Here is a 27,802-nt window from a genome sequence, read left to right as displayed (position 1 = left end):
CTATCTGATTACTTTATCTTCAGCTCTTAAATGCTGTTCTTGTTTCACCTAACTAAACATTAGCCAGGCTACTATTGCTACTATTGAACTGTCTTAATTTCCCGAATGAATTTAGTCCTGAACATTCCCTTTAGAAGTCATGTAGGCCCTCTGAGTATCCTACCTATAAATGGTCTGAAAGTGAATGTTTCATTCTATAATCTCTGACGAAGATATATTTCCTTAATATTCTGGGTATCGTTATTATGAATAAAAGGTAGGCTTCTAATTCTTTTTACTTTTTAAACTTGTTTTGCGTAAAACATATAGCCAAATTATTTTCAAAACACTTTGATATGGTGCATTATCCAATTGACCACTGCATATTTGGGTAGTTTTTGGAGATGAAATGCAAAAGTAAAGTTTTTGGGTACGGCTTGTATATCACCTACCTTCAATATGTTATATTTCTTTGTTTGAAGACACACATTTGTTCGCAACTCACATGTAGGTGCAGACTATTCTGTCGGCTTGTGATGCTGACTCCCAGAACGCACAGAGCCCACAGCACCGTTCTAGTGAACGTTTGTTCCCTGCACAAGTTGTAGAGAAGTGGTTATATTTTGTCAGTTTTTTATGGGATAACTCTACAGAAAATCTAGAACATAAAACTTTTCTTCCGTCATAAAAAAACCTAACCGCCGTAGACCTATGTATTTTAAGCAATTACTTCAGTTCTGAAATTATATTGTATTTTCAATCTTTCAGTCTAAATTCTGTCTATGCTCACGTTGAAATGACTGTTTCGTCCATCTGTGTTTTACAAAACCATGTGCTGTGAGAACCACTGTGAGTGAGCGTGTGCCCTGGGGGTAATTTAGTGCATTAAATAATCATCCTCTTTTGCCGCACTTGCGGTTCTGTGTTGATTAGCCTACAGTAGCTATACCACTCACATTCACAAGTAGAACTATTTAAAATGCGTTAACGATATTCGTGACTCGTAGTGTAGGCTATGGATATTGCACTAATAAAACAGCGTCTGCGGACTTACCCATACAGCCAATAGCTACATGGATTCAGACCCAAACAGCCAATACCTACATGGATTTAGTCCTCCGACGCACGCCGAAGGTGTTATGCCAAGTTACTCTACTCTCTCACCTATCACTACAATAGCGACTTTCTGATTAAATATATATGAAACTTTGTGTGTCGTTTGCTATAGCCTGAGCTGTTGCCCCCGGCGGTCAAATACTTTATCATGAGTTTGCTGGATTACAGTTTTATCATATAGCCTAACAGGTTCCCAAAGCCTACTCTCGTGAGAGAACTGGCGGGTTATCATTCACTATTTATAGCACAGTTATCACCGTAGGGCGCGTGTGTACCATTCGACAAGTCAGTAAAACAGTAGGCTATGCAACGCGCAGAGAGTACCATAATAAAGTTGAATAAACATAATTTTGATCATTTGTTTAAGTTGAAGACCGGCACGGCCTTCCATCTTAAATTGGCTCACAATTAGTGTTAATAACGTCTAGCCTGCCTTACTGTGGTCCATTGGGTTGTAGTAGGCCAACTTGCCTATATTTTGACACCTGTGATTAAAACGGTTATTTGTGACTCACTGTTTACCTCTAGCGGCCATCGTCACAGTTGAGGCGCGCGTGGGACCCGTGGTTTGTTTCTAAAGGGGTTATGCTAGGCTAATTAACCAAAGAACCTGATATCTGCTTAGAAGTCCAAATATTGACCTCCAAGTGGACACAGACACGGCTCGCGGTCACAGCGAGAGAGGAGAGCAGGCTTTCCGGCAGGCCTGGTCTTTACTGCCACACGGTTCTGCAACCTGTAACAATCCCGTAAACCGGATGCGGGTTTCTTACAATAGCTGCATATTAATTAAACATAATTCAACCTAATGTAGGCTACTCTATGCGGTGACATGGGCTTCAGATAGCCATAGTGAATAGGCTTCATAGCCTTGAAAAAATATATAGCCTACTATTTTTCTTTTTTATCCAAACCCCATCAGTTTTCTTTTACCAGCGTAACTTGATGAAGTTATTCCTGTCTGGGCCGTTATCGCGTAAAAGGATATTTGTCGCCTTGGGGTGTCATTCTACTCCCGGTTTTAAGGAAATGTGGGGCTGTGGAAACGTGTTACTCAGCGCACGCTACCTGCCTCGCTGTTGTTAACCCAGTCCAGTAGGCTGTTTTCATCTTGTTGTATAGTCCTGCATTCTCCTGTGTTAGAGTTTACAGCAGGGGTTATGTCTACATTAGGTTTTAAATGCACAATTAACCTGTTTCCTTATAGCTACTGCGCCAACCATTTAAACACGCATCCTATCACCCAGTAGTTTTTTAATCATAATATTACAGATTTTATTTTGTTGTTTTGGGGATGGGGTGGGATTTGACCCTGGGTTGTTTATAAAACGCATATCATACTGGGAGTTTTTTGGTCTTAATTCTGTACAACAGGTTCCTGAAGGGCCGAACAGAGAGATGCGGAGAGAGAACGGGGGGCTGGAGCACGAGGGCGGCGAACCAGAAGACCTCATTTGGGGTTTCACCAAAGCTACTCACACACTGAGCGGGAGCCGTCCAGTCGTCACAGACTTTGAGCTTCCGCCTCGCAACGCGTCCTGTTGGTGCGCGGAGGAGAGAGAGAGAGAGAGAGAGAGAGAGAGAGAGAGAGAGAGAGAGAGAGAGAGAGAGAGAGAGAGAGAGAGAGAGAGAGAGAGAGAGAGAGGGAGGGGGATAGAGAGAAGAGAGAGCGGAGGGAGGGAGGCAGGAAAGGAAGAAGGAGGTTACGGACCTGCTCCACTGGAACACATCTACACAGTTTTGTGCTGTCAGAGGGGTATGCTTACCGTATAACGTTCCTCGAGTCTAAAATGTGCAATATCGCAACATAGAGCTTCCTGGAGCTTCCTAGCAAGAACCTTCAACAAGCATTCGCGCGTGCCGTTTCGCTTTATTGCACGCTCTCGTAAATCTGGACTCGCTCTGGAGAAAAAGGGGCAACCCATGGAGACACTGGATAGCTTTGTCAGGCGACTGGTTGGGATTATACATTGAATTGTAAGGAAACTCGTTAAACCATCGAACGTTTAAAGAAGAAACGAGCAAAACGGTCCAACCGCAACTCTGAAAGTGACGTTATTGTTTACAAGGTAAATACGTTTCTGATGTTCTGAGAGCCGCGCGTTCCCGTGGGCAGAGATGTAGTTATTGTTATCCCTGTTCGTGTCAAATTCAGGCCCTCACAGCAGGCAGGGTCGTGCTTGCGGGCGCGCAGAGATACCCATATTGATTTTAATGTTGTTACTTTAGCTGAAGCATTTAATTTGCTGCAGATTGTCTTCTACTGCTTGTGTGATGGTGACCGCAGTCCCTGCATATTCTATAGGTTGCCTAAATCTATCTAGGCACATGAAAAGTATTGTTTCCTGTTCGGGTATTTTTTATTTTTGTGTTACAAACCATATAATTCTCACTTATTTCTTTCAAATTGTTTAGCTGTCCAATCCACACATGTAGACCTGTTGTAGTTGTGAGAAGTCCATCTTCAGCATGTTATCGTCATTGCCAGGATCTCACGTTCAGTAGGATGAGAAGTAGTCCTTAGTTAAGCCTCCTGACGTTTCCAACTGCTTAACAGTATACAAACTAAGATTGTGATTATCAATTACTTCAAGTGTGTGTGTGTGTGTGTGTGTGTGTGTGTGAGAGAGAGAGAGAGCGTGCGTGCATGTGTGTGTGTGTGTGTGTGTGTGTGTGAGAGAGCGTGTGTGTGATTATTTATCCTATGTTTGCACGCAGTGTGAAATCATGACCAAATTTCAGCCACAACTAATTTCAACAAGGTGAATGTTTTGATTGTTGATGCTCTAGACACGTTGTTGACATAAACTGGAGTTTATGTCGCTAAAACGCGTCTTTGTTTGTCCGTGACAGTTGGGGCCTTGGCCTCCGAAGCTCCAGACATGGCGGAGCAAGAGCAAACATTTGGGCTCCCAAGTTCGCCCAGCAATACGGATTCAAAGGAATTAAACACGGAGACTAAAGCGGAAAAACAAAATGGAACTTCGACCAAATCTCCGTCCTCCCAGACAACTTATATTCAACAGGTCAGCTTCATGTCTTCTAACCGTGATCAAATGTGGTCAGACAGTGTGTTATTGTCCCGGGGTTACAGAGACGGAACTTATAGGGCTGTAACACATACAACCTACTAACTATCGCCTTCAAATCAGAATTTGGGGAAAAGACACGCATTGTCTAACTTTTTGGGGTATTATTTGTGTCACGTGAAATTTAATTATTTATGCATGTTATTAACTTATATCCAGTAATTTTCTTGATGTATTTATTAATTCTTCAACCATTAATCAACTATTTTTTTATATTTATAATTTGTAGGCCAAAAAATGTATGTTGTGAAATCCTGTCTTCTAAGGCATTGATGTTGTGATTTGTTGAAGAATTTGCAAAAAGTTGCAAAACAAATTTAGTGAGACACGCGCGTGCTGTATTCCACGGTGTCACTCCCTGTTATGACCTAAAGCTAAAAAAACAAAAAAACAAACAAAAACTAAAGTTTATTATAAAGTGTTGATTGAGGAATCAGTTATTGGACTACCTTGTGCTGTCCGTTAATCAAAAATTCTACAACATAGCTTCCCGTCTCGTTCTACCTGTGTTGTGAAAGGCCCCTCACGGGACCAGTCTTGAGTCTCATACTTTTTTGAAATGTTACTTTGAAGGGGATGGAAGGTATCAAAGTGTACCTGCACGAGAGGGATCTGTGGGCGAAGTTCCACGAGGTGGGGACGGAGATGATCATTACCAAAGCTGGAAGGTAGGAAATAAGTTCTCAAACAAGTGTTTGCACATCTATGGATAAGAGCGTCTGCTAAATGAATAAATGTATGGAACTATTCACTAATTATATTGGAAACATATGTTGGGTGGCACCTGCACAAATATGACTTATTCGGAAGTTAGCTGAACAGTACTGATTAATTTGTATTTAAAATTGCAAGTTAAAAGATGTGTCAGAAATGTGTTCTATTGGTTTCTGTGGTAAAACATTAGTTTAAGGGCATCTAACAAATACCTGATATACACAAATAGGAATTGTATGTTTGAGTTTCTCAAATATAAAGTGACGTTATCCTAAAAGGTTGTTTTCTGCATTGGCGTGGTATTTGCTGCAGGCCTGTGGCTGTATTAAAACACTCTGTAGGCTAATTGCAATGCTTAAGCTAATTAGGTCAAGGCGAGCCAACAAGTAAAAAATATTTCTACTTGTCCATATTATTTTCAAGATTTTCTCTAGATTGTCTCAGTGGTGTAGACAAGCGATAGATAGATATGATCGAATATGATCAGTTTTCTATTTTGATGAAAGAAACAATGTGGGCATTTAGAGAGGTTATAACGACCCGTGCCCGTGCCCGTGCCCGTGCCCTCTGACCTTCTTCAGATTAGCCTACACTGCTTCTGAACCGGTGAGGAATGAATAGTCCAAATAACGGAGGGCTGAGTGTGAACGTGAATATGCATGATGGTCGGTGGTCTCACCTCGTGTTAACAAATCGTCTGGTGGCTCGCAGGTATTTCTTATTCATCGCAGCACCGTCTCCATATCCACTGTGGGTGAGCGACTCGTGTTCTCCATTCAGAGCTGCATAAAGACCTCTTTATATTCACTTCATTCATTTCCTCACTTTTGGCGTGAGAAGTTATTAGCCAGCCCAGCTCAGCCTGCTACATCTCTCCTCACCATGGCGCCGGTACTGCCGATACTGCCGATAGGCAACTGACTGCACTGCCATATCCCAACCGGAGTTCCACTATTTCTGTAACCTGGTGGGGCCAGCCTTTTATTGCTATGACTTTGAACTATCATGGTTATGTAGTGTTGCTGCATTTTATAGTTATAGCAAGCATTCTAATTATAACATTTGCGTGATAAATGGTTAGCCAGAACATAGGCAATACGGCCTTTCCTACATTTGGGATGTTTTGAATCGGGGGAAAAACTCCCAAATGAATAGGTCTGAGTCAAAATATAGCTAACGGCTTTGCGTCTGTTTTGGCAGTTAAAGATTAAACCATCAGCTTCTGTTTCAGATCATCAAGTTATTTCACCTTCTCTTTCAAATTCGCCCGTCCATTATCATGAGACATACAGTTGAGCAGAATCTTTATAGAAAAAATGTCGAACTCCAGAAAAGTTCTACGTTCCCACTGAACGTAAAAAGTATGCAAGGTTCAAGTTCAAACTATTTAAGTTGCTCCCTTCTCAGTCAAATCTACTCTTTATAAGGCAAAAAGAACATGTCACTAAATACGTATATTTCTTGAATTATTTTGTCTGTTGTCGTTTGTGATAACTACCATGTTATGTTGTTTTAATTCCAGGCGAATGTTTCCCAGCTTTAAAGTGAAGGTTACGGGACTGAACCCTAAAACTAAATACATCCTGCTCATGGACGTGGTGCCAGCTGATGACCATCGCTACAAATTCGCAGATAATAAATGGTGTGTAACTATATAAGAAAAACAACTACTTATATCCCCACTGATAATAAAATGTACATTTTTATAAATATAGCCGATTATTCTATCCAACGTGACATGTATTGCCAATGGACAGGACAGAAGCAAGACTCAGAAGGACACAGTCCTAAAAGTATTTCAGAGGTGCAATAAGCAACCTGTAGCATGTAGACAAATTGTCTTCAAGATCCCGGAAGTTTTTTATCCAAATATGTGCCTTGATTGAGCAGGCATCCCCAGTTATCTAAAAGCAACAGGCCTACTTAGTTTATAATTTTTTATAAACATTTTACATTTAGACATTTAGTCATTTAGCAGACGCTCTAACCCAGAGCGACTTAAACAGTCGTTTATGTGTCTGTTTGTGTTTTTTCTTCAGTTTTTTACGTTAATCTGGTAGGCTATTTACGTTTTACAATTCTAATGATGTTTATTCGATAGGCCATAGGCTACCCTCCCTTTCACTGCATGAGCTTTGCTTAAGTCTCCTGCGAACGTACAGAACCACTTGTTTCCTAATTAAACTGGGATGGTTATTGGAGTCCAATACCCTCAGATAGGCAAAAACACTCAAACCATTTGCTTTTTTATTCTGTTCACGAAACGCTAATTTATTTAGTGTAATGTCCACCTAAAAAATAGCGGCCAGAATGCGCGTGTGGGTCAGTGGTTCTCAATAGACAGTTAGCTTGTTTGAAGGCACATGTTAGTAACACCGATAATGACCTGTTCCGCGCATGTTCCGGAACTAATTGTGGACTTCTGTCTGACAACAATGTTGGACATTGCCAGTCTGCTACCTCTAATCTTGGCTGGGCGGAGGGCGTGCAGAAAGGGCACGATGGTGAAATTAACTGGTCTGAGTCTCAATTAGACGACTCTCAAAGATAGGAATACTGTGTCGTAAGATTATTTTTTAGTAGTTGGAATTAACTTTGCTGTGTAATACCTTGCTCACGCGGGATTTCTAATTTAAGACATTTATTTTTGGACTATATCAACCATTTTTCAATTCAAACAGTGCCAAAAACGACCCATCTGAAATGTTTTACCTATAGGCCTATTTGTAACATCTCAAAAATCCATTCGACAGTTCGTTTTGTTGTGGAAAGTGTGTTGTGTTCAGCCTGCGAGGCCTGCTGTAGTAAACTGAGTGTAATTGTTGCTTCAGGTCCGTGACGGGGAAGGCCGAGCCCGCCATGCCCGGGAGGCTGTACGTCCACCCGGACTCTCCCGCCACCGGCGCGCATTGGATGAGGCAGCTAGTCTCGTTCCAGAAATTGAAATTGACGAACAACCACCTTGATCCGTTTGGACACGTACGTTTGTGATTTTAATTGTTAATATGTAGCCTATTATTTATTTATTATTCACGGGTTCTTTTTTTCAAAGAAATAACGTCAAGCAACCGTTTAATATTTTCAATATGATAAAATGCATTTTAATAATTTATAAGGATACCGTTGAGGTAATCCACAAATCGTGGTGCCATGTGATAATGAGTGTCTATAAATGGCGTCTGGACGGAGTTATCTCCGGGTTGGGGTGTGGGTGACTTTGTGGCCAAATTAGAGCTGGCAGAGAATTTGACTAGTTTTAACTCGAGTGCCTATCCTTTGTGCAAAACAATATAAATAAAGATGCGAAAATATGTTCATTTGTGATCACGCTACATCAAACATTAGCCTATGTATTTGAAGACTTGAATTGAAAAATAAACTAGGAATGTGCATACAGATGAATAAGTAATTCTTACTTTATTAATTGAGCTGTGTGGATTTGTTTTGGCCTATCTGGTGTAGAATTGGTTTCTGGTCACTGCTGATTTCTGGTCACTGTTGGTTTCTGGTCACTGCTTGGGTGGGAACCTTAACCCAGAGAATGTGATTTAATCCCACAGTGTATGCAAATAGATCATAGAAGCTCTTTAATAGGCTTATTGATCAGTCTGTAGTAAATACTTTTGTTATTCTCTGATAAGAAAGCAGGTCACAACAGTTAGTGAGTAAAGTTCTGTACAATTCTGTATGAAAACTCCTCACATTCAGTAATGTTCAGTTTAGAATTAAATTTATTTTCTTTCTGCTAATTTGTCAATTAACAGTTAGAGGCATGCTCCTTCTGTTAAATAACAAACACACAGGCAAATACACTCACACAAACACACACGCACACACACACCCACATACAAACACACACCCACCCACCTCCCCAAGCATACACACACACACACACACCTATCTGTCCTGATGGCTCTCTTGGCTGGTGTGTTTGAGTATTGATAGTGATTGTTGCCATTGCCAAACCCAGCTGGTAGAATGAAACATGATCCTGGAATGTGAGCAGTGTTGTAAATTTCTGGCCCTGAATGCATTTTTGATTGGTTGCAGTGGTTCCTGGCCTTGCCTCCTTCGTGCTGTGAGACAGCATCGAGGGATTCATAAACGAAAAACTGGTGCCGGTCCAGAAAGTCTTTCCATGGGCTTGTTGGTCCAGCTGTTTGAAATAACTCGGAGACATTTTATAATTACAGACATGAACCTGAAACACAGCGGTGCTGTATATCCAGCCTGTTAGAGAAGGTCTGATCCAGTCTGTTAGAGAAGGTCTGATCCAGCCTGTTAGAGAAGGTCTGATCCAGCCTGTTAGAGAAGGTCTGATCCAGTCTGTTAGAGAAGGTCTGATCCAGCCTGTTAGAGAAGGTCTGATCCAGTCTGTTAGAGAAGGTCTGATCCAGCCTGTTAGAGAAGGTCTGATCCAGCCTGTTAGAGAAGGTCTGATCCAGCCTGTTAGAGAAGGTCTGATCCAGTCTGTTAGAGAAGGTCTGATCCAGCCTGTACACACTCAGCCCTCAGGGCTGCACTGCCCTCATGGTCTATAGGATGGGTATAGCTCAGTGGTAGAACATGGGGATGGGTATAGCTCAGTGGTAGAGCATGGGGATGGGTATAGCTCAGTGGTAGAACATGGGGATGGGTATAGCTCAGTGGTAGAACATGGGGATGGGTATAGCTCAGTGGTAGAACATGGGGATGGGTATAGCTCAGTGGTAGAGCATGGGGATGGGTATAGCTCAGTGGTAGAACATGGGGATGGGTATAGCTCAGCAGTAGAGCAGTTGACTCCAGATCAAGAGGTAGCAGGTTCAAAACCCCCCCTGTATGTTGCCATGGTAGTGTCTTCTAAATCAACGTATTATGACCATAAGTGCGCATGCACTTGATTTATTTACTGTTATTTACTTACTGCTTGGTAGTTTAGATAGTGAAGGGCGACCTAGAAATGAAATGCGTTATTATTATTATGATGATAAAGAATGCCAGGATGGATGATTAGAGTTATAGGTCTCAGGTCAAACCACAACCCTGGGAAGCAGGAACTCAGAACCACTGATTTGTTTTGGTTGCTCTTCAGATTCAGTTTTCGTTTTGGATTCTGGACACATTTTGCAAAATGGAATATTTTGCAATTGGAGAATGAGTGTGTCCCCTGTCAATTGTTATGCTCCTAGTAATAAAGATATATTTACCTTGATAGTCAGTTTTTTAGGTAGCAGGATATTCCCTGGGCTGCACTATGAAAGCCTCACTGACACCTCAAGTCCGCAGAAGAATCTCAAGAGTTCCCATTGCTGATTCTTGGCCCGTCGTTCCAAAACAAGCTTTGATCTCCCTCCTCTCCACTCCAGGAACGCTTGTCCGTGTTATTCGTCTTCGTCGTGGCGTTCTCCATCGGCCGGGCGGCGTGTTCCCTCCAAGAGAGGCAGCCGGTGGATGTCCCAGTGTTTACGTCTTGTTGGCAGTAGATGATGGTGTGCAAAGCCTGTTAATCCCAGGGCAGAAGGGTCGTCTCTGATGTGGGGGGGCATGAAAGCAGGGGGCACCCGGGCGGGGGCAGGGTGATCCCTCACTATCCTTAAACACTATCACAGAGGAGGGGGCTCCGAGGGGGCTCTGAGATGGGGGCCGGGGGGGCTCTGGGATGGGGGCTGGGGTTGAGGCGTGTGCTCGGGCCCCTGGGTGGTCCTCCTCTCTAGCCCCCCCCACCCTGTTCCCTCTCTCTCTCACACACACACACACACAGAGGTTAGGAAAGCAGTCTGTGGTTGGTGTTGGGAAGACTAGCCTTGCAGTTGACACCATATATCCACACACCCATACTATCACGCACACCACACACACGCACACACCACACATGCACACACACACACACACCATGTTTTGTCAGAATATACTTCTTGTGCCACACAGAATGCTCTGTAGTCTTTATAAATATTCTAAAGAAATATATATTTATACACAAAAGAAAGTAAGAGCATTTCATGCAACACAGTTTCTGTTGATATTTGATATTGTGACTATTGTGGACACACATTTTCCAGTGAATCAGAGTGGAGAGTGACCCGGCTGAGCTGGAGATGCCCCAACTGGAGGGGGCAGGTGGGGTAGGGGGGGGCAGAGTGACCTGGCTGAGCTGGAGATGCCCCAACTGGAGGGGGCAGGTGGGGTAGGGGGGGGCAGAGTGACCTGGCTGAGCTGGAGATGCCCCAACAGGAGGGGGCAGAGAATCCTCTCACTGATGTCTGCAGTGTAGGAAGGAGATATACAAACAAGCCTGCAGCTAGCCGGCAGGGGGGGCAGGGGGGGGCAGGAGGGGGCAGGAGGGGGCAGTTAGGGGCAGGAGGGGGCAAGAGGGGCAGGGGTTATTATGATTTAGGGTTAGGCTCTTGGTAGTCCAGGGCTAGGGTTAGGCTCTGGATAGTCCAGGGCTAAGGTTAGGCTCTTGGTAGTCCAGGGCTAGGGTTAGGCTCTTGGTAGTCCAGGGCTAGGGTTAGGCTCTGGATAGTCCAGGGCTAAGGTTAGGCTCTTGGTAGTCCAGGGCTAGGGTTAGGCTCTGGGTAGTCCAGGGTTAGGCTCTGGGTAGTCCAGGGTTAGGCTCTGGGTAGTCCAGGACTGGGGTTAGGCTCTGATTCGACCAGCTTCTTTAAGTCGCCAGGCTTGCCCTTGGCTGGATTCATCACTTAGCACTAACTAGGTTACCAGGGAGGAAGCAGGGAAAGGGAGGCCAGCCATGTGCTACAGTAGGAACTCATTTACTTGGTGTATTTGTAATATCGGGTAGATAGCTTTGTGATGAATACAAGAATGATCCCCTGAAGCTATGTACAATGACATAAGGCTGGTTTAATTCATACTCTGATTATATACTGTGGATGTGTCTGTATCTCTCTCTGATCTATAAGCCATGTGCAGCTTTTGATTCTAACATATTGAAGTAGAAAAGATATATACATATATATAGGCCTATCTATATATTACATGAAACTGTATTTAAGAATTGTATTTTGGCACAATTTTCTTTTCTTTCATTTTCGTCATAATATTGGTTAGATGTTGTAATTTGTAGCTAATTATTGTTAGATTGTAATATTTTCCCGTTCCTAGTTTTCATTGTTTGAATGAACCGATTTAACTCCATAAAATTAAAACCTTAATAAGTGTGAAACAGTAATATTTGAGCCCTGAATTAGGATCTCATTTATATAGGGTATTTGGTTGGGATTATGTAGCTATTTGTCAGGAATTACAAAAGTACAAAAAAACGATTAACGGTATTTTCTCACTTCAGATTATCCTGAACTCGATGCATAAATACCAGCCCCGGATTCACATCGTTAAAGCGGATGAAAACAACGGGTTTGGATCTAAAAACACCGCGTTCTGCACCCACGTCTTCCCCGAGACAGCCTTCATCGCAGTCACGTCCTATCAGAATCACAAGGTAGGCCTGCCTCCATGGTCTTTCAATCTTTTTGGACAACAAGAGGTGATTACGAATGTATGTGGACCAGAACAATTATATAATAATTTTAAACGTAGGCCAATTTGTATTGTAGCCTCCTTGCAATTCAACATTTGGTTTTAAATAATCGTAGCACTGGAAGCCATGGAGAGTGTTCATGGTTTGAGAATAGTGAAGGATTGAGACTGGTGAACAATCCAGTGTCCACAATGTAATTGCGTTCTAAATTGAGAAATGACGCTAAACTATAAACGAATCAGTCATATAAACACCCCTGCGGCTCTCTACAGTAGGCTGGCTGTGTGTCCGCTTCAGAAATAGTCTCGTACCGACGAATGAGCTCATTACCAACAATTGAATATAAAGCGGATGGAATATATCCTATCACCGCAAACTGTCTATTGCAGCGACATGTTAACGTGAGCACGAGCTATGTCTGATACCGTATCATTGACAGATGTGAGAGTTATGGGACTGAGGATAGCGCATGTCTGAAGTATTGGATAGACATGACCTCGAGACATTTAGAAGTTGGAGTGACTGTATGGTCCGCGTTCCACTTTTCCCGAGTGAACAGATTAGGCTGAAAGGGTGATCGTGCCTGGATGCTTGTGTTAAAACGCATGCAAATCAAATCAGATTTATTTGTATAGCCCTTTTTACACGCAAGCATGTCACAGAGGGCTTCACATATGCCCATAGAACTGCCCCTCAACCAACCTAAACCCTCAAGGAAGACAAGGAAAAACTCCCAGAAAAACTCCCAACAGGAGAAAAAATGGAAGAAACCTTGGGAGGAGCAATTCAGTGAGGGATCCCCTCCTCCAGAGACTCACTGTCTTACTTAAACGCTGTGTGACTTTAAAAGCTCTGTATGTCAGTCTGTAGATATTATTATATTATTAGGCTATTATTATGACACCAGTCTATTAATATTGTAGTGAGAGGTTGTTTGTTGTCTGAACTTGTATCCAAATTCCCTGACATTTTCAACAGAATCTCCGAGGTGACATGTAGGTGTTTGAGTATTTTGCAACGTCTAGGCTGTTACGAGTTTTACAGACGATTATTTGTGTATAGGTCTAGTCTGTATCAGGTTGCACAATAGTCATTACATTTAATCATTGTGCACAAAGTTAAATAGGCCCTATGCCTATTTTTCATGAATGTAGAATAATGGGTTCAAGGCCTAAAATCTTCTTCTTCGTCTTTAGGTTAATTGTGCTCGCCCTGTTGTCCCTTATTGGCAGACAGACTTGTCAGAATTATATTATTCATTAGTTTGTTGTCTCCCGATTGTTGATTTATTTTGAACTTTAAACGCATGAACAATGCTGATGAAAGTAACTTATCAGAATATATAGCTTTAATCAACAATCAGTAGGCTAGTAATTCCAAATTAGTTTCTAGTAGTATTAAGAATAACGTGCACTTGCAACTTGTTTAATCCATCATTTATTGTAGGTCCTAGCCTAGGTATGTAGCCTACTATATAGGCCTAACACAAGTGTGCTTTACATCATTTACTTTGCTTGACTAAGAAAACTAAGTCTTATTAATTTTCCTTGAATTTCGACGCTAATTTAAGTTTTGGAGGGCACTAACAATGTCTGTTTAACATCCGTCTTTAACTATGTAGATGAAAGATTCTAGAGGGAATATGGGTAAGGGCGCGAGGGCCCTTTATGTGTCCGGAGCCAATCCGAATTCTCAAAAACTCTGGGAACAGGAAGTCCAAATCACTGACTCTCTGAAGAAACCATTCATTACTTTCGAGTTTTAAGGGGCTGAGATTGCAACACTGGGCTAATTATTATTGCCAGAGCTTGCCAGACGTCCAGACAAACATCAATTTAAGATTTCTTGTTTTATCACCAGTGTCTGATCAAACAATCTTACATATGCCAAAAGGGTTATCGCGTCATGTGTTGTGGAGAACAGCGCGGCCCACTACGCTCAGGCCGGCTTCACCTGAGGGGCAGATTAATAGGAATGAGGGAGAATTTCTAATTAAACCTGGTTTGTTTCTCATTTAATTCACGAAATTGATGTTATTGCATGTGTGGAATTTTTATTTTATTTATTATATTAATAGGTTTTATAGAGAGGAAGATTAAAAACTTTTGTTCCTATAATAGCTTACAAGGTAATGCAAGATCATTTTTAGCCTAATAGTAGAATTGAACTGACTTGGTTGTAAAAAGAAAAAGTAGAGTTTGCGGGCTAAAGAAATACAGGGTCTTTGTATCAATCATTCCTAGAATCAAATCCCCTTAAATGTGTTCTGAAGGTCTACGGCAGCGTGCCACTTTAGATGACAATGTTTTACCTTGAGCAAATTAGCCTACTTGAATAAATCTATTTTGTGAATGACGTTTAATTTAAAATTCGAAAACCCAAAATACGCAGCCTAATTTTCGTTTCTTTAATGTTAATTTAACAATGCACTTAAATCCGCAAAATAATCAGGCCTCTAGGCTACCCTATTTAAAAGTGGTACTTGTGCTTGAAAAAAATATATATTACCGTAAATGCATGCTTCGAAACCAAGTGAATGTAGGCGTATAGGCTTCCTACTAACTGAAGGTATAGTTTTACATTTTTGATTCCAATGAAAATCTTTCTTTTGCCAAAAGAACCGTGCGTTAACGAGAAGCTAAGACGCGTGTGTCTCAACAAGATATATTTTACAAGGTTTAGGAGAAAGTGTGAGCCAGCGCGTGGACAAAAATCCATTTGTCAGGAGGCGGGAACCACACCAGACTCGTGAGCTAATTACCTGTCAAAACGCTCTCCTTACCAGAGGGTTATCCCCTAAACCTGGCAACCCCGATACTATTTGAAGAATCTGTTAACAGTATTATTTCTTTATTATGTTCTTTTTTATTATAGCCAACATTTTGGTGGCGCGTGGGCCATATCTGGTCGAAACCGATACTTGATTCAAGTAGGCTAGGTCTGTATGCTTATGTCCATGGGAAGGAGCGAACGATGGTTGCCACGTAGGCTGTTAGGCCACACGTCTAGCGGACCTGAAGCTATCATGGTTTGGTTGGCTGTAAATGAACCTCGTCTGCTAAAACATGCCAGTCACTCTGATGAAAACTTTCATAGACGTGATGAACGAACAATAGGCTATAGGCCACATGTCCATCGTCGATTTGCTGTAAAGAGCTGCGCTTTTTATTTAATAAATTGGAAAAGCTGCTAGGCCCATTTTAGCTGGCAGAGATTGACCCTGTCACGCAACCTATGAAATGGTCGGTTTCGAGTTCCGTAGGCCTGGTTTGTGACGGTGTCTCTCACGAGGCGGACAGCAGCGCGTTGCCTGAGATGTTACACGTGAAGATCATCAAGTCACATGTGTAATGTAAAGTTTGAAAAGTGGCAGAATTTCATAAAGAAATATTTGTTAAATGTCTTTAGAATTGTATATTATAACAAAGTAATGGGAACATGTATCACTAAATAGTTTTATTTGATCGTTTGTTTCAGAAAAAAAGACTGACATGTCCAACAGGATAATTGTTTAATTAAAAGTTGAATGGAAGGTTGAATTCACTGCAAATGTTCAACTATCTCAGCGATGATAAAGCGTTTGTCTGTTTTGCAGATAACACAGCTGAAGATTGAGAACAACCCGTTTGCCAAAGGCTTCCGTGGAAGTGATGACATGGAGCTGCACAGGATGTCTAGAATGCAAAGGTAATTACCAACCCTCATCCCTTCATCAGCCCTCATCCCTTCATCAGCCCTCATCCCTTCACAAACCCTCATCCCTTCATCAGCCCTCATCCCTTCACCAACCCTCATCCCTTCACCAACCCTCATCCCTTCACCAACCCTCCATCCTCCAGCTCCAAGATCCTCATCCATTTACCTCATCCCCCCCTGCTCATCCTTTCACCAACCTACCTTCATCCACCTCCTGCCCCAGCCCCAACCCCCCTGCCCCAACCTCCACCCCAGCTTCCACCCCCCTGCCCCAACCTCAACCCCCCTGCCCCAACCTCCACCCCAGCTTCCACCCCCCTGCCCCAGCCTCCACCCCCCTGCCCCAGCCTCCACCCCCCTGCCCCAGCCTCCACCCCCTACCCCAGCCTCCACCCCCTGCTCCAGCCTCAACCCCCCTGCCCCAGCCTCCACCCCAGCCTCCACCCCCCTGCCCCAGCCTCCACCCCCTGCCCCAGCCTCAACCCCCCTGCCCCAGCCTCCACCCCAGCCTCCACCCCCCTGCCCCAGCCGGATCGCCCTCTGGCTCTGTGATGTAAGTGTTGAGTCCAGACTCCAGTCTCCATGTGGAAGCCTTTCATGGCTTATCTGGCAAGGCCTCAGAGCTGCTTCTCTCTCTCTCTCTCTCTCTCTCTCTCTCTCTCTCTCTCTCTCTCTCTCTCTCTCTCTCTCTATCTCACTCTCTCTCTCTCTCACTCCCTCACTCTCTTTCTCTCTCTATCTCTCTCTCTCTCTTTGTGGAAAACACATTTTCAAAGAAAAAAATCTGGCCTGCACCCCCCCCTCCTCAACCCCCATCAGCCAACCAAGGCGTTGTGCTTTCTAACGGAGAAATGTTTAAATTAGAGACAAACATGGAAGAGCAGTTTTGTTTTCCACACAGCACTATTGGGATCATTTTTAGTTGTAAGACAGAGAGTAAAAACTTCTCAAATGGCTAAACTGAGGATTACGGTTAGAGCCTGCAGAGCCTGTCTCTGCTCTGCAGGTAAACTGAGGGTAGTACTTTCTGACGAGCAGGAAATTTGGCAAACTTGCAAAACAATAAAGTGGAGAAAGAAGAAATATATATATTTCCTATTTTTATTTTTCAGCTTCAAGCACTTTAATATGAGGATAGTTTTTATAGATACTCTAACAAGGATTTAACTATTCAGATGTGAGATCAGCACGGGCAAATGTTGATGAAGTAGGTGCATGTCAGAAGATTATACCAACGTGAGTCATGGAGATCTTCTACGTAGAAAATTGTAAATGAATAAAGCTGGCACAGGGCCAAACCAGCCTCATCATTCCTACGTGCCACAGCCAAGTACAGTACGCTCTGCCGGTCTGCTTGTGGTTAGGGTTTAGAAGGGAGAGCTTATTGCAAAAGCAGGTCACTGGTTCAAAAGAAACAGCCGCTAGGAATAACAGAAACACAAGAACTGTAGCAGGATGATCTACTCACGGGTTTCCATGACGACCGGCACAGGAAGACATCCCGTCTCCCCGGTAACACCTCCTCCGGTGGCATCCCCCTCACCGGGTCCTGGGGAGGGGGGGATGCAGTGTGTAACTGCAGTGTGTGTTCTGGCATGTTAGCGTAGCAGTGCTAACAGCAGTGTGTGTTCTGGCATGTTAGCATAGCTGAGCTAACCGCTCCTGTGTCCCGCAGCAGCAAGGAGTACCCGGTGGTTCCCCGCAGCACTGTGCGCCAGCGTGTGGGTCCCAGCCAGAGCCCCTTCAGCGGGGAGGCGCAGGGCCTGCCCCCCTCCCTAGGCTCCCAGTACTCCCAGTGTGAGAACGGGGTCACCAGCACCTCCCAGGACCTGCTGCCCCAGGCCAGCTCCTACCCCCAGGAGCACAGCCAGGACTACCACTGCATCAAGAGGAAAGGTGAGGCTATGCTGCATGCTAATGCTCATTTCAATACATAAAAATTAAATGTGCACACCCGGATATACTTCAGTGAAGATGATGTAGCTGCTTTCATAACTGTTCACTCAGATCACTTAAATAATTTACTTCAGTCCAGCGTGTAACGAATAGTTTAGCCCAGAGTGTGCACCATGCCCAGGCTTGGCTTGTGTGGAGGGTTCCTCCTGACTGACATAGCTGCCTGTCTGTTAGCAGTGGAGGATGACTGCCACTCAGGTGAGCACAGCTACAAGAAGGCCTACCTGGAGAGCTCCTCCAGCGAGGATGACCATTACTACCGGCCCATCAGTTACCCCCAGACCCTGGGGCTCCCCGGCGCCCCCTACAGGAGCGAGGCGGGGCCACGGCAGGCCTGCATGTACGCCAGCTCCACCCAGGGCTCGGAGCTCGTCCCCAGTCTGGAAGACATCAGCTGCAACACCTGGCCGTCCGTCTCGCCCTATGGGGGCTGCTCGGTCGCCACCATGCAGCCAATGGAGCGCCTTCCCTACCAGCACTTCTCCGCCCACTTCACCTCCGGACCCCTGGTGTCCAGACTGGGCGGGGTCACAGGCCATGCCTCCCCGCAGCTGAGTGACGCCCACCACGCCATGTACCAGGGTTCCATGTCCCATCAGGCCTTGGGGCGGCAGTGCAGTCCTGGGGGCGCGATCCAGACGCCCCCCGGCGCCGGTCTCCAGGGCAACGAGTACCTGTACTCGCACGGCCTACCTCGCACGCTGTCCCCCCACCAGCAGTATCACACCGTGCACAGCGTCAGCCTGATGCCTGACTGGAGCGAGAACAGCTAGAGGCTCTCGGAGACGTGAGGCTCTCTAGGACCAGGAACGGCACAGAGGGTCATTCTATATTTATATTTTTCGGAAGCTATTCTTGGTGGGTTGAGTGAGATTAGTGGCTGGGACTGAAACTCACAGTTGTGGATGTTGTGGCGCTCTGTAGGCAGGGACGTGTGCGGAGAGGTTGTTGCTGGACAGGATGAATCCTCCTCTGGAACCAGCAGCAGCTTCCTCTACAGACACTCAAACTATCCTGTTTTAATAGATGAGAATTTTGTATCACAACGTTCAAAAGCATATTATGTTTTCTTTCTTTTTTTGTCTGTGATAGTAGAAAGTTCCCACCCTTATTCTGTAGGTTGTATGTCTTAGATTTTGTGTAAAAAAATAATAATAAAAAAATAGATTATATCGTTTGAGGCCTGTTATACCAACCTGGAAGTTTCATATTTGAGGCCATCACCTTCTCGGGAAGATAACATCTTCTTATTTCATACTGCACCACAAAACTCCTGGCAGATTCGTTTTTTAAATTGCAGAATGTAAAGCCAGTTATCTGTCTGCCTTGTAGAGTTAAAACAAGAGAATGATAATAGACGGATCTGGGATTCAAACCCAGGCCTAAGCCAGGCCAAAGCCATACAGCTGTAGGGCTAGATCATAGGCCAAACCTGGGCCAATCCTGGGACACACTCAGGCCACACCCAGGTCAGATTCAGGCCAGGCCACACCCAGGCTAAATGTGGGCCAGATGGTCAGGAAGGTGAGAGAGGTGGTGTAGCCACACCAGGCCAGTTCTCCTGGCGACGCAGCCCTCCCAGGGACACCCCACCAGCCTGGACAGGGAAAGGAAGCAGTATTTGCATATCTTTACTTTGTTTTTGTTTCGAATATCATTTTTAAAATTGTGTATTTTACGTGTTTTACCCAGTAAATGTGTGTTGTTTCACAATCATTTCATTTCTTCACAGAATTAGGCACTTGTCCCACAGCCTCGGTCCAGCGGAATCAGAAACGTTCAGATTTATCATCTTAGATAACACTGCATAGAATGCACAAGGGGAGTGAAAAATTATTTACCATTTACAAATAACACAGAAGTCAGAATGTTCAAAACTGAGACATGGAATAAATAAAGAACAATTCAGTCCAATGCCAGTCAGCCAGTTCTGCCTCTCAAGATCAATGTTCTATAAAAAAAATGGATATGCTTGTAGATTGATAGTGTTGCTTGTCGATAGTATTTATTTCTTTCCGCTTTTGTGAATGAAACATGTTGCTGTTGTATCGAAGATGCAAACAAGTTAGTTTGTCTTGCTTCCTTTGTTATGTCTACTTTTGGTTATTTTGTTTTTATAGGCGCAATTTCTAAATAAAAAAATCATACTGCTTTAGATATCAAGAACATTAATATACATATGTGAAAAGTATTAAGAAGAGAGAAATAGGTTGCTGTTGTAAATAAACTCACATGTATAGACTACAGAAAACTGCAATAAATGTAAAAGTGCATTCTGTCTACTGTGACTGGTTGTTTTATTTTAGTCACTTCGTTTAGGTGAAATCACATGAATTCAGCTTTTTGTCTCACAGAGAACAATATGTTAATGTCTCAGGAATCAGTCTGTGTCTTCATGTGGAAGAGGATGTCCCTAGTGGACCAGAGACACCATCAGCCAGAAGGTTTCAAATCCTTTGTTTACATAAAGTATTATATTATTTATATGAGAATGGCTTATATCATGTTTTGTCATGGTAGCGCAGCAGCATCAACTGAATACTCTTAATTTACACACTCCAGTCTCCCTCCAGTCTCTCTGAAGATAATCCACAGGATTAAACGTCTGCTGTCTGCACCCCCTCCTCAAAGAACTGTCCCCTCCGTAAATCTCCTCTGTGTGTGTGTGTGTGTGTGTAGGTGTGTGTGCGTGAGAGAGAGTTGAAGTGTGTGTGTAGGTGTGTGTGTGCGTGTTTCATCTACACTATAACCTGTTTAGTCCGGAGTGCAATTTCAGGCAACATTGTTGTCACTGTGAGCAAGTTTAGCATCCCATAAAAGATACTTTTATGGGATGTAGAAAGTCAGAAGAAAATCAAGGATCTAACAATATTTTGGGGTCAAGTAACGACCTGTATTTAACAAACACAAACGCAAAGTAACAACATCTCAGCTAGCAAGCACAGAGCAGTTATCTCATCTTCCAACGTCAACGCAACCTCAACAAAGTGCAGGCGTCGTCTCTTACGAGAACCAAGACTATGTTGTTGCTGCTTAGTCTGTCTCCCTGGAGACAAGCTTGTTGCTGCTTAGTCTGTCTCCCTGGAGACAAGGGAACGTCGTCCACTCCAGCCAATCATAATGAAACGAACAGTTTACAAGACTGTATTCTGGGCTGCAGATAGTTTTCATTTACATTTAGTCATTTAGCAGACGCTCTTATCCAGAGCGACTTACAGTAAGTACAGGGACATTCCCCCGAGGCAAGTAGGGTGAAGTGCCTTGCCCAAGGACACAACGTCAGTTGGCATGACCGGGAATCGAACTGGCAACCTTCGGATTACTAGCCCGATTCCCTAACCGCTCAGCCATCTGACTCCCTAGTTTCCCTAGTTTCTGTGGGAGTGACGTGAAGCCGTGGGCTGGGAAGACCTCTGGCTCTCTGAAGATGGAGCAACCAGGAAGGGATGATGGGAAACATCATCTTGGGGGTTTTATTAATCAGACGTTTAGAATTCCTCTCCACGAGGAGGATAGAGCAAATTATTTCACATTCCTGCATGGAAATATCAATCAGTAGTGAGCCTCTTCTCCAGCTGATATGGGGTTCCCTGCTGCCCTGAACTCGGACATTGTGTGGGAACTGGAAGTTTGTCTGGTGAGTCAGACTGGACTTTTTATCTCTGCCAGGAATGCCACCCGGTCCTCACTGCGGTTGCATTGATTAGTGCAGCCCTGCGCATGTTGATGTGTAAACACGCAACGCTGATAGACAACATGAGGAGGATTTGTCTTGACAATTCACAGAGTCTCATCTGAGATACGCTTGGTTTGGGATGAATCTTTACCTTCAAAGGAACTTGGGACATGATAGAGTTGTCTGTCTCCCTCCCTCTCCCCCAGTCTCTCTCTTTCTTCTCCTCTCTCTAACCTCCTCTAACCTCCTCTAACCCCCCTTTCTCCCTCCGCCAGCCCGTCACCAAGGCCTCACTCCCCCTCTCTCCCTGCCTTCTTCCACAATCCCTCCCTCCCTCATCCTTCTCTGTCTCCCTCCCCCTCCCTCCCTCTCCCGCCCCCTCTCTGCCCCGTGCCCAGCAGACTGACCTCTGACCTCTGCTTTGATGTGAGTGATGCAACCTCTGACCCCCAGACCCCACCTGCCTACGGAGCCTTATCCTCAGTCACGCCGACCCAGACCACCCCCACCCCCACCCTCCCGCCGTCCGGCTGGCCGCACGCATGATGCATATGGAGACCCCGCCCCCCCCTCGCCCCACAACTCACCCAAACATCCATGTGTGGGCGCGGTCTGATGATGCAAGAGGCTCTTTAAACATTGGAAGAACGGGTCAGCGTTTCAAAGCGCCGGGCGCAAACCTTTGGCCACTGCACCAGTTATCACGGTTGGAGGATGAAGGCTGAGTGATGAGTTTGAGGGGGGAACGAGTGGACGTCTAACGACCTGAGAGTCTGAATGATTCATGAAGCCCTCCGCTGGTACAGAGCTCACTTGTTTAGATTATGAGTGTATGTCTCAGCCAAACCTGGAGGGAGACGATTAGATACAAGAGGAGAAAGAAGAATCTGTACTTGAACATGTCGAATGTGATAAATCCGTTTCTACAGAAAACTAAAAGCACAGAGCCTCCTCCTGTATGTAACAAGCGTTTACATACAAGGCTCTGGAATTTGCATGTATCAATACGGACGCAGAATTCCCCTCAGTATGACCTCTGATACCCTGCTAACGCGTTCTATAAAAAGAAATAAAATAGCTTAGTCAAGCAAGAATAATGATGAGTCACGGCCCCGACCAACCTCCAGTCCGCAAGCAAAACAAGCGGTCATGTGTGCCCAGAGGATGACAGGGAAAAGACAAGAACAAGAGCATTCCTCCTGGAAGAAAAACGAGGGAGCGCATTACTTTATTAAGATGTAGTGAAACGCAGCTCTGCTAAGATGGATGAGAGCTCTGAGAGGGAGGGTAAGAGTGAGGAGGGAGGAAGGGAGGGTAAGAGCGAGGAGGGAGGGAGGGGAGACAGATTCATCTGGCTGACGAGGAATCACACATCTGCTTTGAAAGTGAAGCTGGGGCCGGGACTGGCTGCTCGAGGGCCTCTGTCAGAGAGGAGCCTCTGTTCCCCGCCGCAGCGCAGACAGCAGGGCCACGGGGTCAGAGCCGCTATCTGTGGAGACGGAGGATCAGCCCTGCGCTGACCCACCCAGGGCTGTATGCTCAGAGGGAAGCCCAGGAGAGAGGCTCTGATCTGGGCTTAGAGCCACGTGGACACTGGGTGGTTGTCCTTACCTGGATGCAAGCACAAGACTCTCTGTCTCCTCTCTCTAGGGTTGAGAGGGCTCAGAGAGTTTGTACAGGAGGGCTGGAGGGCTGGAGGGCTGGAGGGCTGGAGGGCTGGAGGGCTGGAGGGCTGGAGGGCTGGAAGGCTGGAGGGCTGGAGGGCTGGAGGGCTGGAGGGCTGGAGGGCTGGAGGGCTGGAGGGCTGGAGGGCTGGAGGACTGGAGGGTTGGAGGACAGGAGGGTTGGAGGGCTGGAGGACTGGAGGAGAGGAGGACTGGAGGAGAGGAGGACTGGAGGACAGGAGGACTGGAGGACTGGAGGACTGGAGGAGAGGAGGACTGGAGGACAGGAGGACTGGAGGACTGGAGGACTGGAGGACTGGAGGGCTGGAGGGCTGGAGGACAGCAGGACTGGAGGGCTGGAGGACTGGAGGGTTGGAGGACTGGAGGACTGGAGGGCTGGAGGGCTGGAGGGCTGGAGGGTTGGAGGGCTGGAGGACTGCAGGGCTGGAGGACTGGAGGGCTGGAGGACTGGAGGACTGGAGGTCTAGAGGACTGGAGGACTGGAGGACTGGAGGGCTGGAGGGTTGGAGGGCTGGAGGGTTGGAGGGCTGGAGGACTGGAGGACTGGAGGACTGGAGGACTAGGGGGAGGAGGGCTGGAGGGTTGGAGGGTTGGAGGGCTGGAGGACTGGAGGACTGGAGGACTGGAGGGCTGGAGGGCTGCAGGGCTGGGGGACAATAGGGCTGGAGGACTGGAGGACTGGAGGACTGGGGGGGAGGAGGGCTGGAGGACTGGAGGGCTGGAGGACTGGAGGACTGGAGGGCCCTCCATCAGAGAACACATATTGTGGTTCATGTAAAGACGTCCAGCATATCAACGCAGACATGCATCACTGTGATGGGACTGCAGCATCTGCTGGCCATGTAGACCCTGCAGGCACAGATGGAGCCCTCTGCCCTCCTCTCCTCCTCCACTCTCCTTCTGCCCTCCTCTCCTTCTGCCCTCCTCTCCTCCTCCACTCCACTCCTCCACCCCTCACACTCCAGTCTTTCCGCACCAGCTCTGGATATGGCCCTGGGGGGAGGAGGTGGTGGTGGGGGGGGGAGGCGGGGGAGGCAGGCGGGGGAGGCAGGCGGGGGAGGCAGGCGGGGGAGACAGGGTGTTGAGAGGGGGAGAACCAGGTGCTGAGGGAGGGTGAGGGAGGGTGGGGGAGGGTGGGGGAGGGTGAGGGAGGGTGGGGGAGCGTGGGGGAGCGTGGGGGAGCGTGGGGGAGCGTGGGGGAGGGTGGGGGAGCGTGGGGGAGATGTTGAGTTACGCCTGAAAACAGGAGCCAGGGTGCTGCCTCACCACGGGGGGTGAACACGGTGTGTGTGTGAACACAGTGTGTGTGTGTGTGAACACGGTGTATGTGTGTGTGTACACAGTGTGTGTGTGTGTGAACACGGTGTATGTGTGTGTGTACACGGTGTGTGTGTGTGTGTGTACACGGTGTGTATGAGTGTGTGTGTTCTCGGTGTTGCTTTCTGGTCTGTGTGTGAAAAGGAATGAGGCCTTGGGGGAGTGAGACCTGGGAGACGAGGGGAGGAGGGAGAGGAGGGGAGACGAGGGGGGAGGGAGAGGGGAGGAGGGGAGACGAGGGGGGAGGGAGAGGGGAGGAGGGGAGACGAGGGGGGAGGATGAGGGAGGGGTTTTTAGCATGAGGAATCTCTGTGTGTGTCTGTGTGTGTGTGTGTGTGTGTGTGTGTGCAGGGAAACTTGTGTTCACCACCACAAATAACACTGTTGATAGACTTACACCATCTGCTCCTCAATGAAGCTTCTATGATCAGATACTCAGAGCCTAAATCTCTCGCTCATTAGTCAGCATTTCTCAGAATGATGGACTGAAACTTCATACTGTAACAACAGTCAGGTCCACCCGGACTGTAAGAACTTTACATGAGCAATGACAACATTGATACGCCTCAATTCATCATCAACTCACTGACATCTAAAACGACGACTCTTTTTCAATTACAGCCGACATGAGTCATTACTTCAATCCAAAGATGCTTTCATCTCAGGAGAGGAAACCGTGACATGTCATTTTTTACAGGGTACCCGAAGAATGGGAGCAGTTGGACATAGAGATAACCGGGAGAGAGAGAGGCTGTGTGCGCCGGTGCTCCTGTCCATGGCTAGCGTAGCAGAGCTCTCGTTCGTCTTTGTCAGGAGGAGAGAGTGGGAAAATGGTATCCAGCTGTTCATCATTATTACTGATAAGACACCCTGGCTCCCTCTCTCTCCCCCTCTCTCCCCCTCTCTCTTTCCCCCTCTCTCTCTATCTCTCTCTCCCCCTCTCTCTTTCCCCCTCTCCCTCTATCTCTCTCTCCCCCTCTCTCTTTCCCCCTCTCCCTCTATCTCTCTCTCCCCCTCTCTCTTTCCCCCTCTCCCTCTATCTCTCTCTCCCCCTCTCTCTTTCCCCCTCTCCCTCTATCTCTCTCTCCCCCTCTCTCTTTCCCCCTCTCTCTCTATCTCTCTCCCCCTCTCTCTCCCCCCTCTCTCTCTCTCTCTCTCCTCCCTATGTCTCCTATGTCTCTCCCTCCCCCTTCTCTCCTCTCTCTCTCCCCATCTGAGGTAGCTCACATCGCTCCCCCCTGCACATCGCCGTGGATACAAGCCGCTGCTAAATGAACACCTTACTGTGTGTGGAGCCCCCCCCTCTCCCCCGGAACTTCCTGTCTTCCTTCTGGTGGACGCTGGTCCTGTCAGCCATCCTGATGCACACACACACACACACAGACACACACACAGATACATACACACAAACATACGCTAGCCTACCCTGAACCTGGTGACTGCGTTTGTGTGTGTGTGTGAGAGAGTGTGTGTGTGTGTGTGTGTGTGAGAGAGTGTGGGTGTGTGTGTGAGAGAGTGTGCGTGTGTGAGTGTGGGGGGGGGAGGGTTGGGGGAATTCGATCCTGGATCCTGGTATCGGGAAGCTCTCCCCTGGAGGGACAGGCCCTGAGCGCTGATCGTGCCTAATCTGAGGCCAGCGTGGGGGCAGGGGGGGCAGAGGCCGGGGGGCAGGGGGGGCCTGGGGGGGCAAGAGGGGCAGGTAGGGCAGACCTTGTCTCCCTGGCAGGGTCTGTAGGAGATACCCTGGGCCGCCGGGCACAGCTGTCTGGGAGCAGCTCCACGGGGGGGGGAGGGGGGGGGTCGATCAGGGGCCTGCTTGGGGGGCAGGGCCCCATGGGGAGAGGAGGCGAGGGTTCAGCCCTAGATGACCCCCCACCAGCACCAGAGCCCAGATATGGTCAATATGTCTGGGGGGCAGCAGAGTGGGGTCCTGGGCCTCCAGGTCCCGCTCCTCGGGCTGTTCAGGTCTCCTCAGGTCGGGACGTCTGAGGAACACTTAGTAGAGTTAGCATTAGCAATGTTAGCATTGGAAGTGTTAGCATTGGTACTGTTAGCATTAGTACTGTTAGCATTAGTACTGTTAGCATTAGAAGTGTTAGCATTCATAATGTTAGCATTAGTACTGCTAGCATTAGAAGTGTTAGTTTTGAACTGGAACACAGTCATATGAGATTCTGCAAACAATAAAAGGAAGTGAATGTGTGTGTTTACACGTGTGTCTGAGTATTTGCGTGCACCCGGGAACATGTGTGTGTACCTGTGTGCAGATTGTTGGGATATTAGATAGCAAACTTGCCTTTCTTGCACTTTCTCACGACGCAGAATGCACCGCTACACTGAGGTGATTCAACAAGCTACTGTATTGCACACTGCCTGGTCACTCGCGCACGGTTTTTCTTGAGTTTTATTGGGCACTGGTCACTCGCGCTGTGTTTATTGAGTGAATTTTGACAGGAGTCAGTGTAATACTGTGTGTGATATTTCCTGCCATAAAGTCAACATTTCTGTGTATTGCCAACCTGTTATTGAATGAATATGGTAACTTGTGATATTTACGATTACAGGTAAGAACGATATATAAATGTATCGACCCCCCCGACCTGTGGTTTTTACCTCTTTTGGGGGGGTCCGAGCCTTAATTGGGGGGGTCAGACCCCCCCAAACCCCCCCGTAATTCGCACAAGAGCGTCTGTCGTAGAAGAGCAGAGTGGACCGTATGAGGACTGTCTGTTCCAGCACCAGACCACAGAAGAGCAGAGTGGACCGTATGAGGACTGTCTGTTGCCAGCACCAGACCACAGAAGAGCAGAGTGGACCGTATGAGGACTGTCTGTTCCAGCACCAGACAGTCCTCATACAGTCAACAGCTGCAGGTCTCCAGAGAGGCAGGGGCTTGTTGATGGTATTGATCTCCCTAAATGGGGGCTGGGGGGCTGGGGGCTGGAGGCTGGGGGGCTGGAGGCTGGGGGGCTGGAGGCTGGGGGGGCTGGGGCACTGGAGGCTGGAGGCTGGGGGGGGCTGGAGGCTGGGGGTGGGCTTGGAGGCTGGGGACTGGAGACTGGAGGCTGGGGGGCTGAGGGGCTAGGGGGGCTGG

The 27,802-nt window shown here is 46.7% G+C and overlaps 1 protein-coding gene across 2 annotated transcripts; it reads left to right on the top strand.

Annotated features, from left to right (window-relative positions):
* Positions 1-3,977: 3,977 nt before the first annotated feature.
* On the top strand, positions 3,978-18,803 carry tbx5a (T-box transcription factor 5a). 2 transcript variants are annotated; one of them, XM_067258575.1, is made up of 8 exons: positions 3,978-4,121; positions 4,758-4,852; positions 6,421-6,540; positions 7,730-7,877; positions 12,187-12,339; positions 15,974-16,065; positions 17,753-17,970; positions 18,208-18,803. In XM_067258575.1, exons 1-8 carry the CDS (start codon positions 3,978-3,980, stop codon positions 18,801-18,803), a joined length of 1,566 nt encoding a protein of 521 aa, XP_067114676.1. The 2 variants fall into 2 exon arrangements, with proteins under 2 accessions (XP_067114676.1, XP_067114675.1); XM_067258574.1 differs by having other exon boundaries at positions 17,750-17,970.
* The last annotated feature ends 8,999 nt before the right edge of the window (positions 18,804-27,802 follow it).

This window comes from Osmerus mordax, chromosome 20 (assembly GCF_038355195.1).
Source record: "Osmerus mordax isolate fOsmMor3 chromosome 20, fOsmMor3.pri, whole genome shotgun sequence".
NCBI lineage: Eukaryota > Metazoa > Chordata > Actinopteri > Osmeriformes > Osmeridae > Osmerus > Osmerus mordax.
Note: the sequence above shows the minus strand (reverse complement) of the source record. Positions and strands in the feature narration are given on the sequence as shown.

Bases quoted from the DNA above. Each gene is read 5' to 3' on its own strand.
- tbx5a (XM_067258574.1), top strand. From the start codon at position 3,978: ATGGCGGAGCAAGAGCAAACATTTGGGCTCCCAAGTTCGCCCAGCAAT. The intron at 4,122-4,757 runs GTCAGCTTCATG...GTTACTTTGAAG, and splicing joins AGACAACTTATATTCAACAG to GGGATGGAAGGTATCAAAGT. The intron at 7,878-12,186 runs GTACGTTTGTGA...TTCTCACTTCAG, and splicing joins ACCTTGATCCGTTTGGACAC to ATTATCCTGAACTCGATGCA.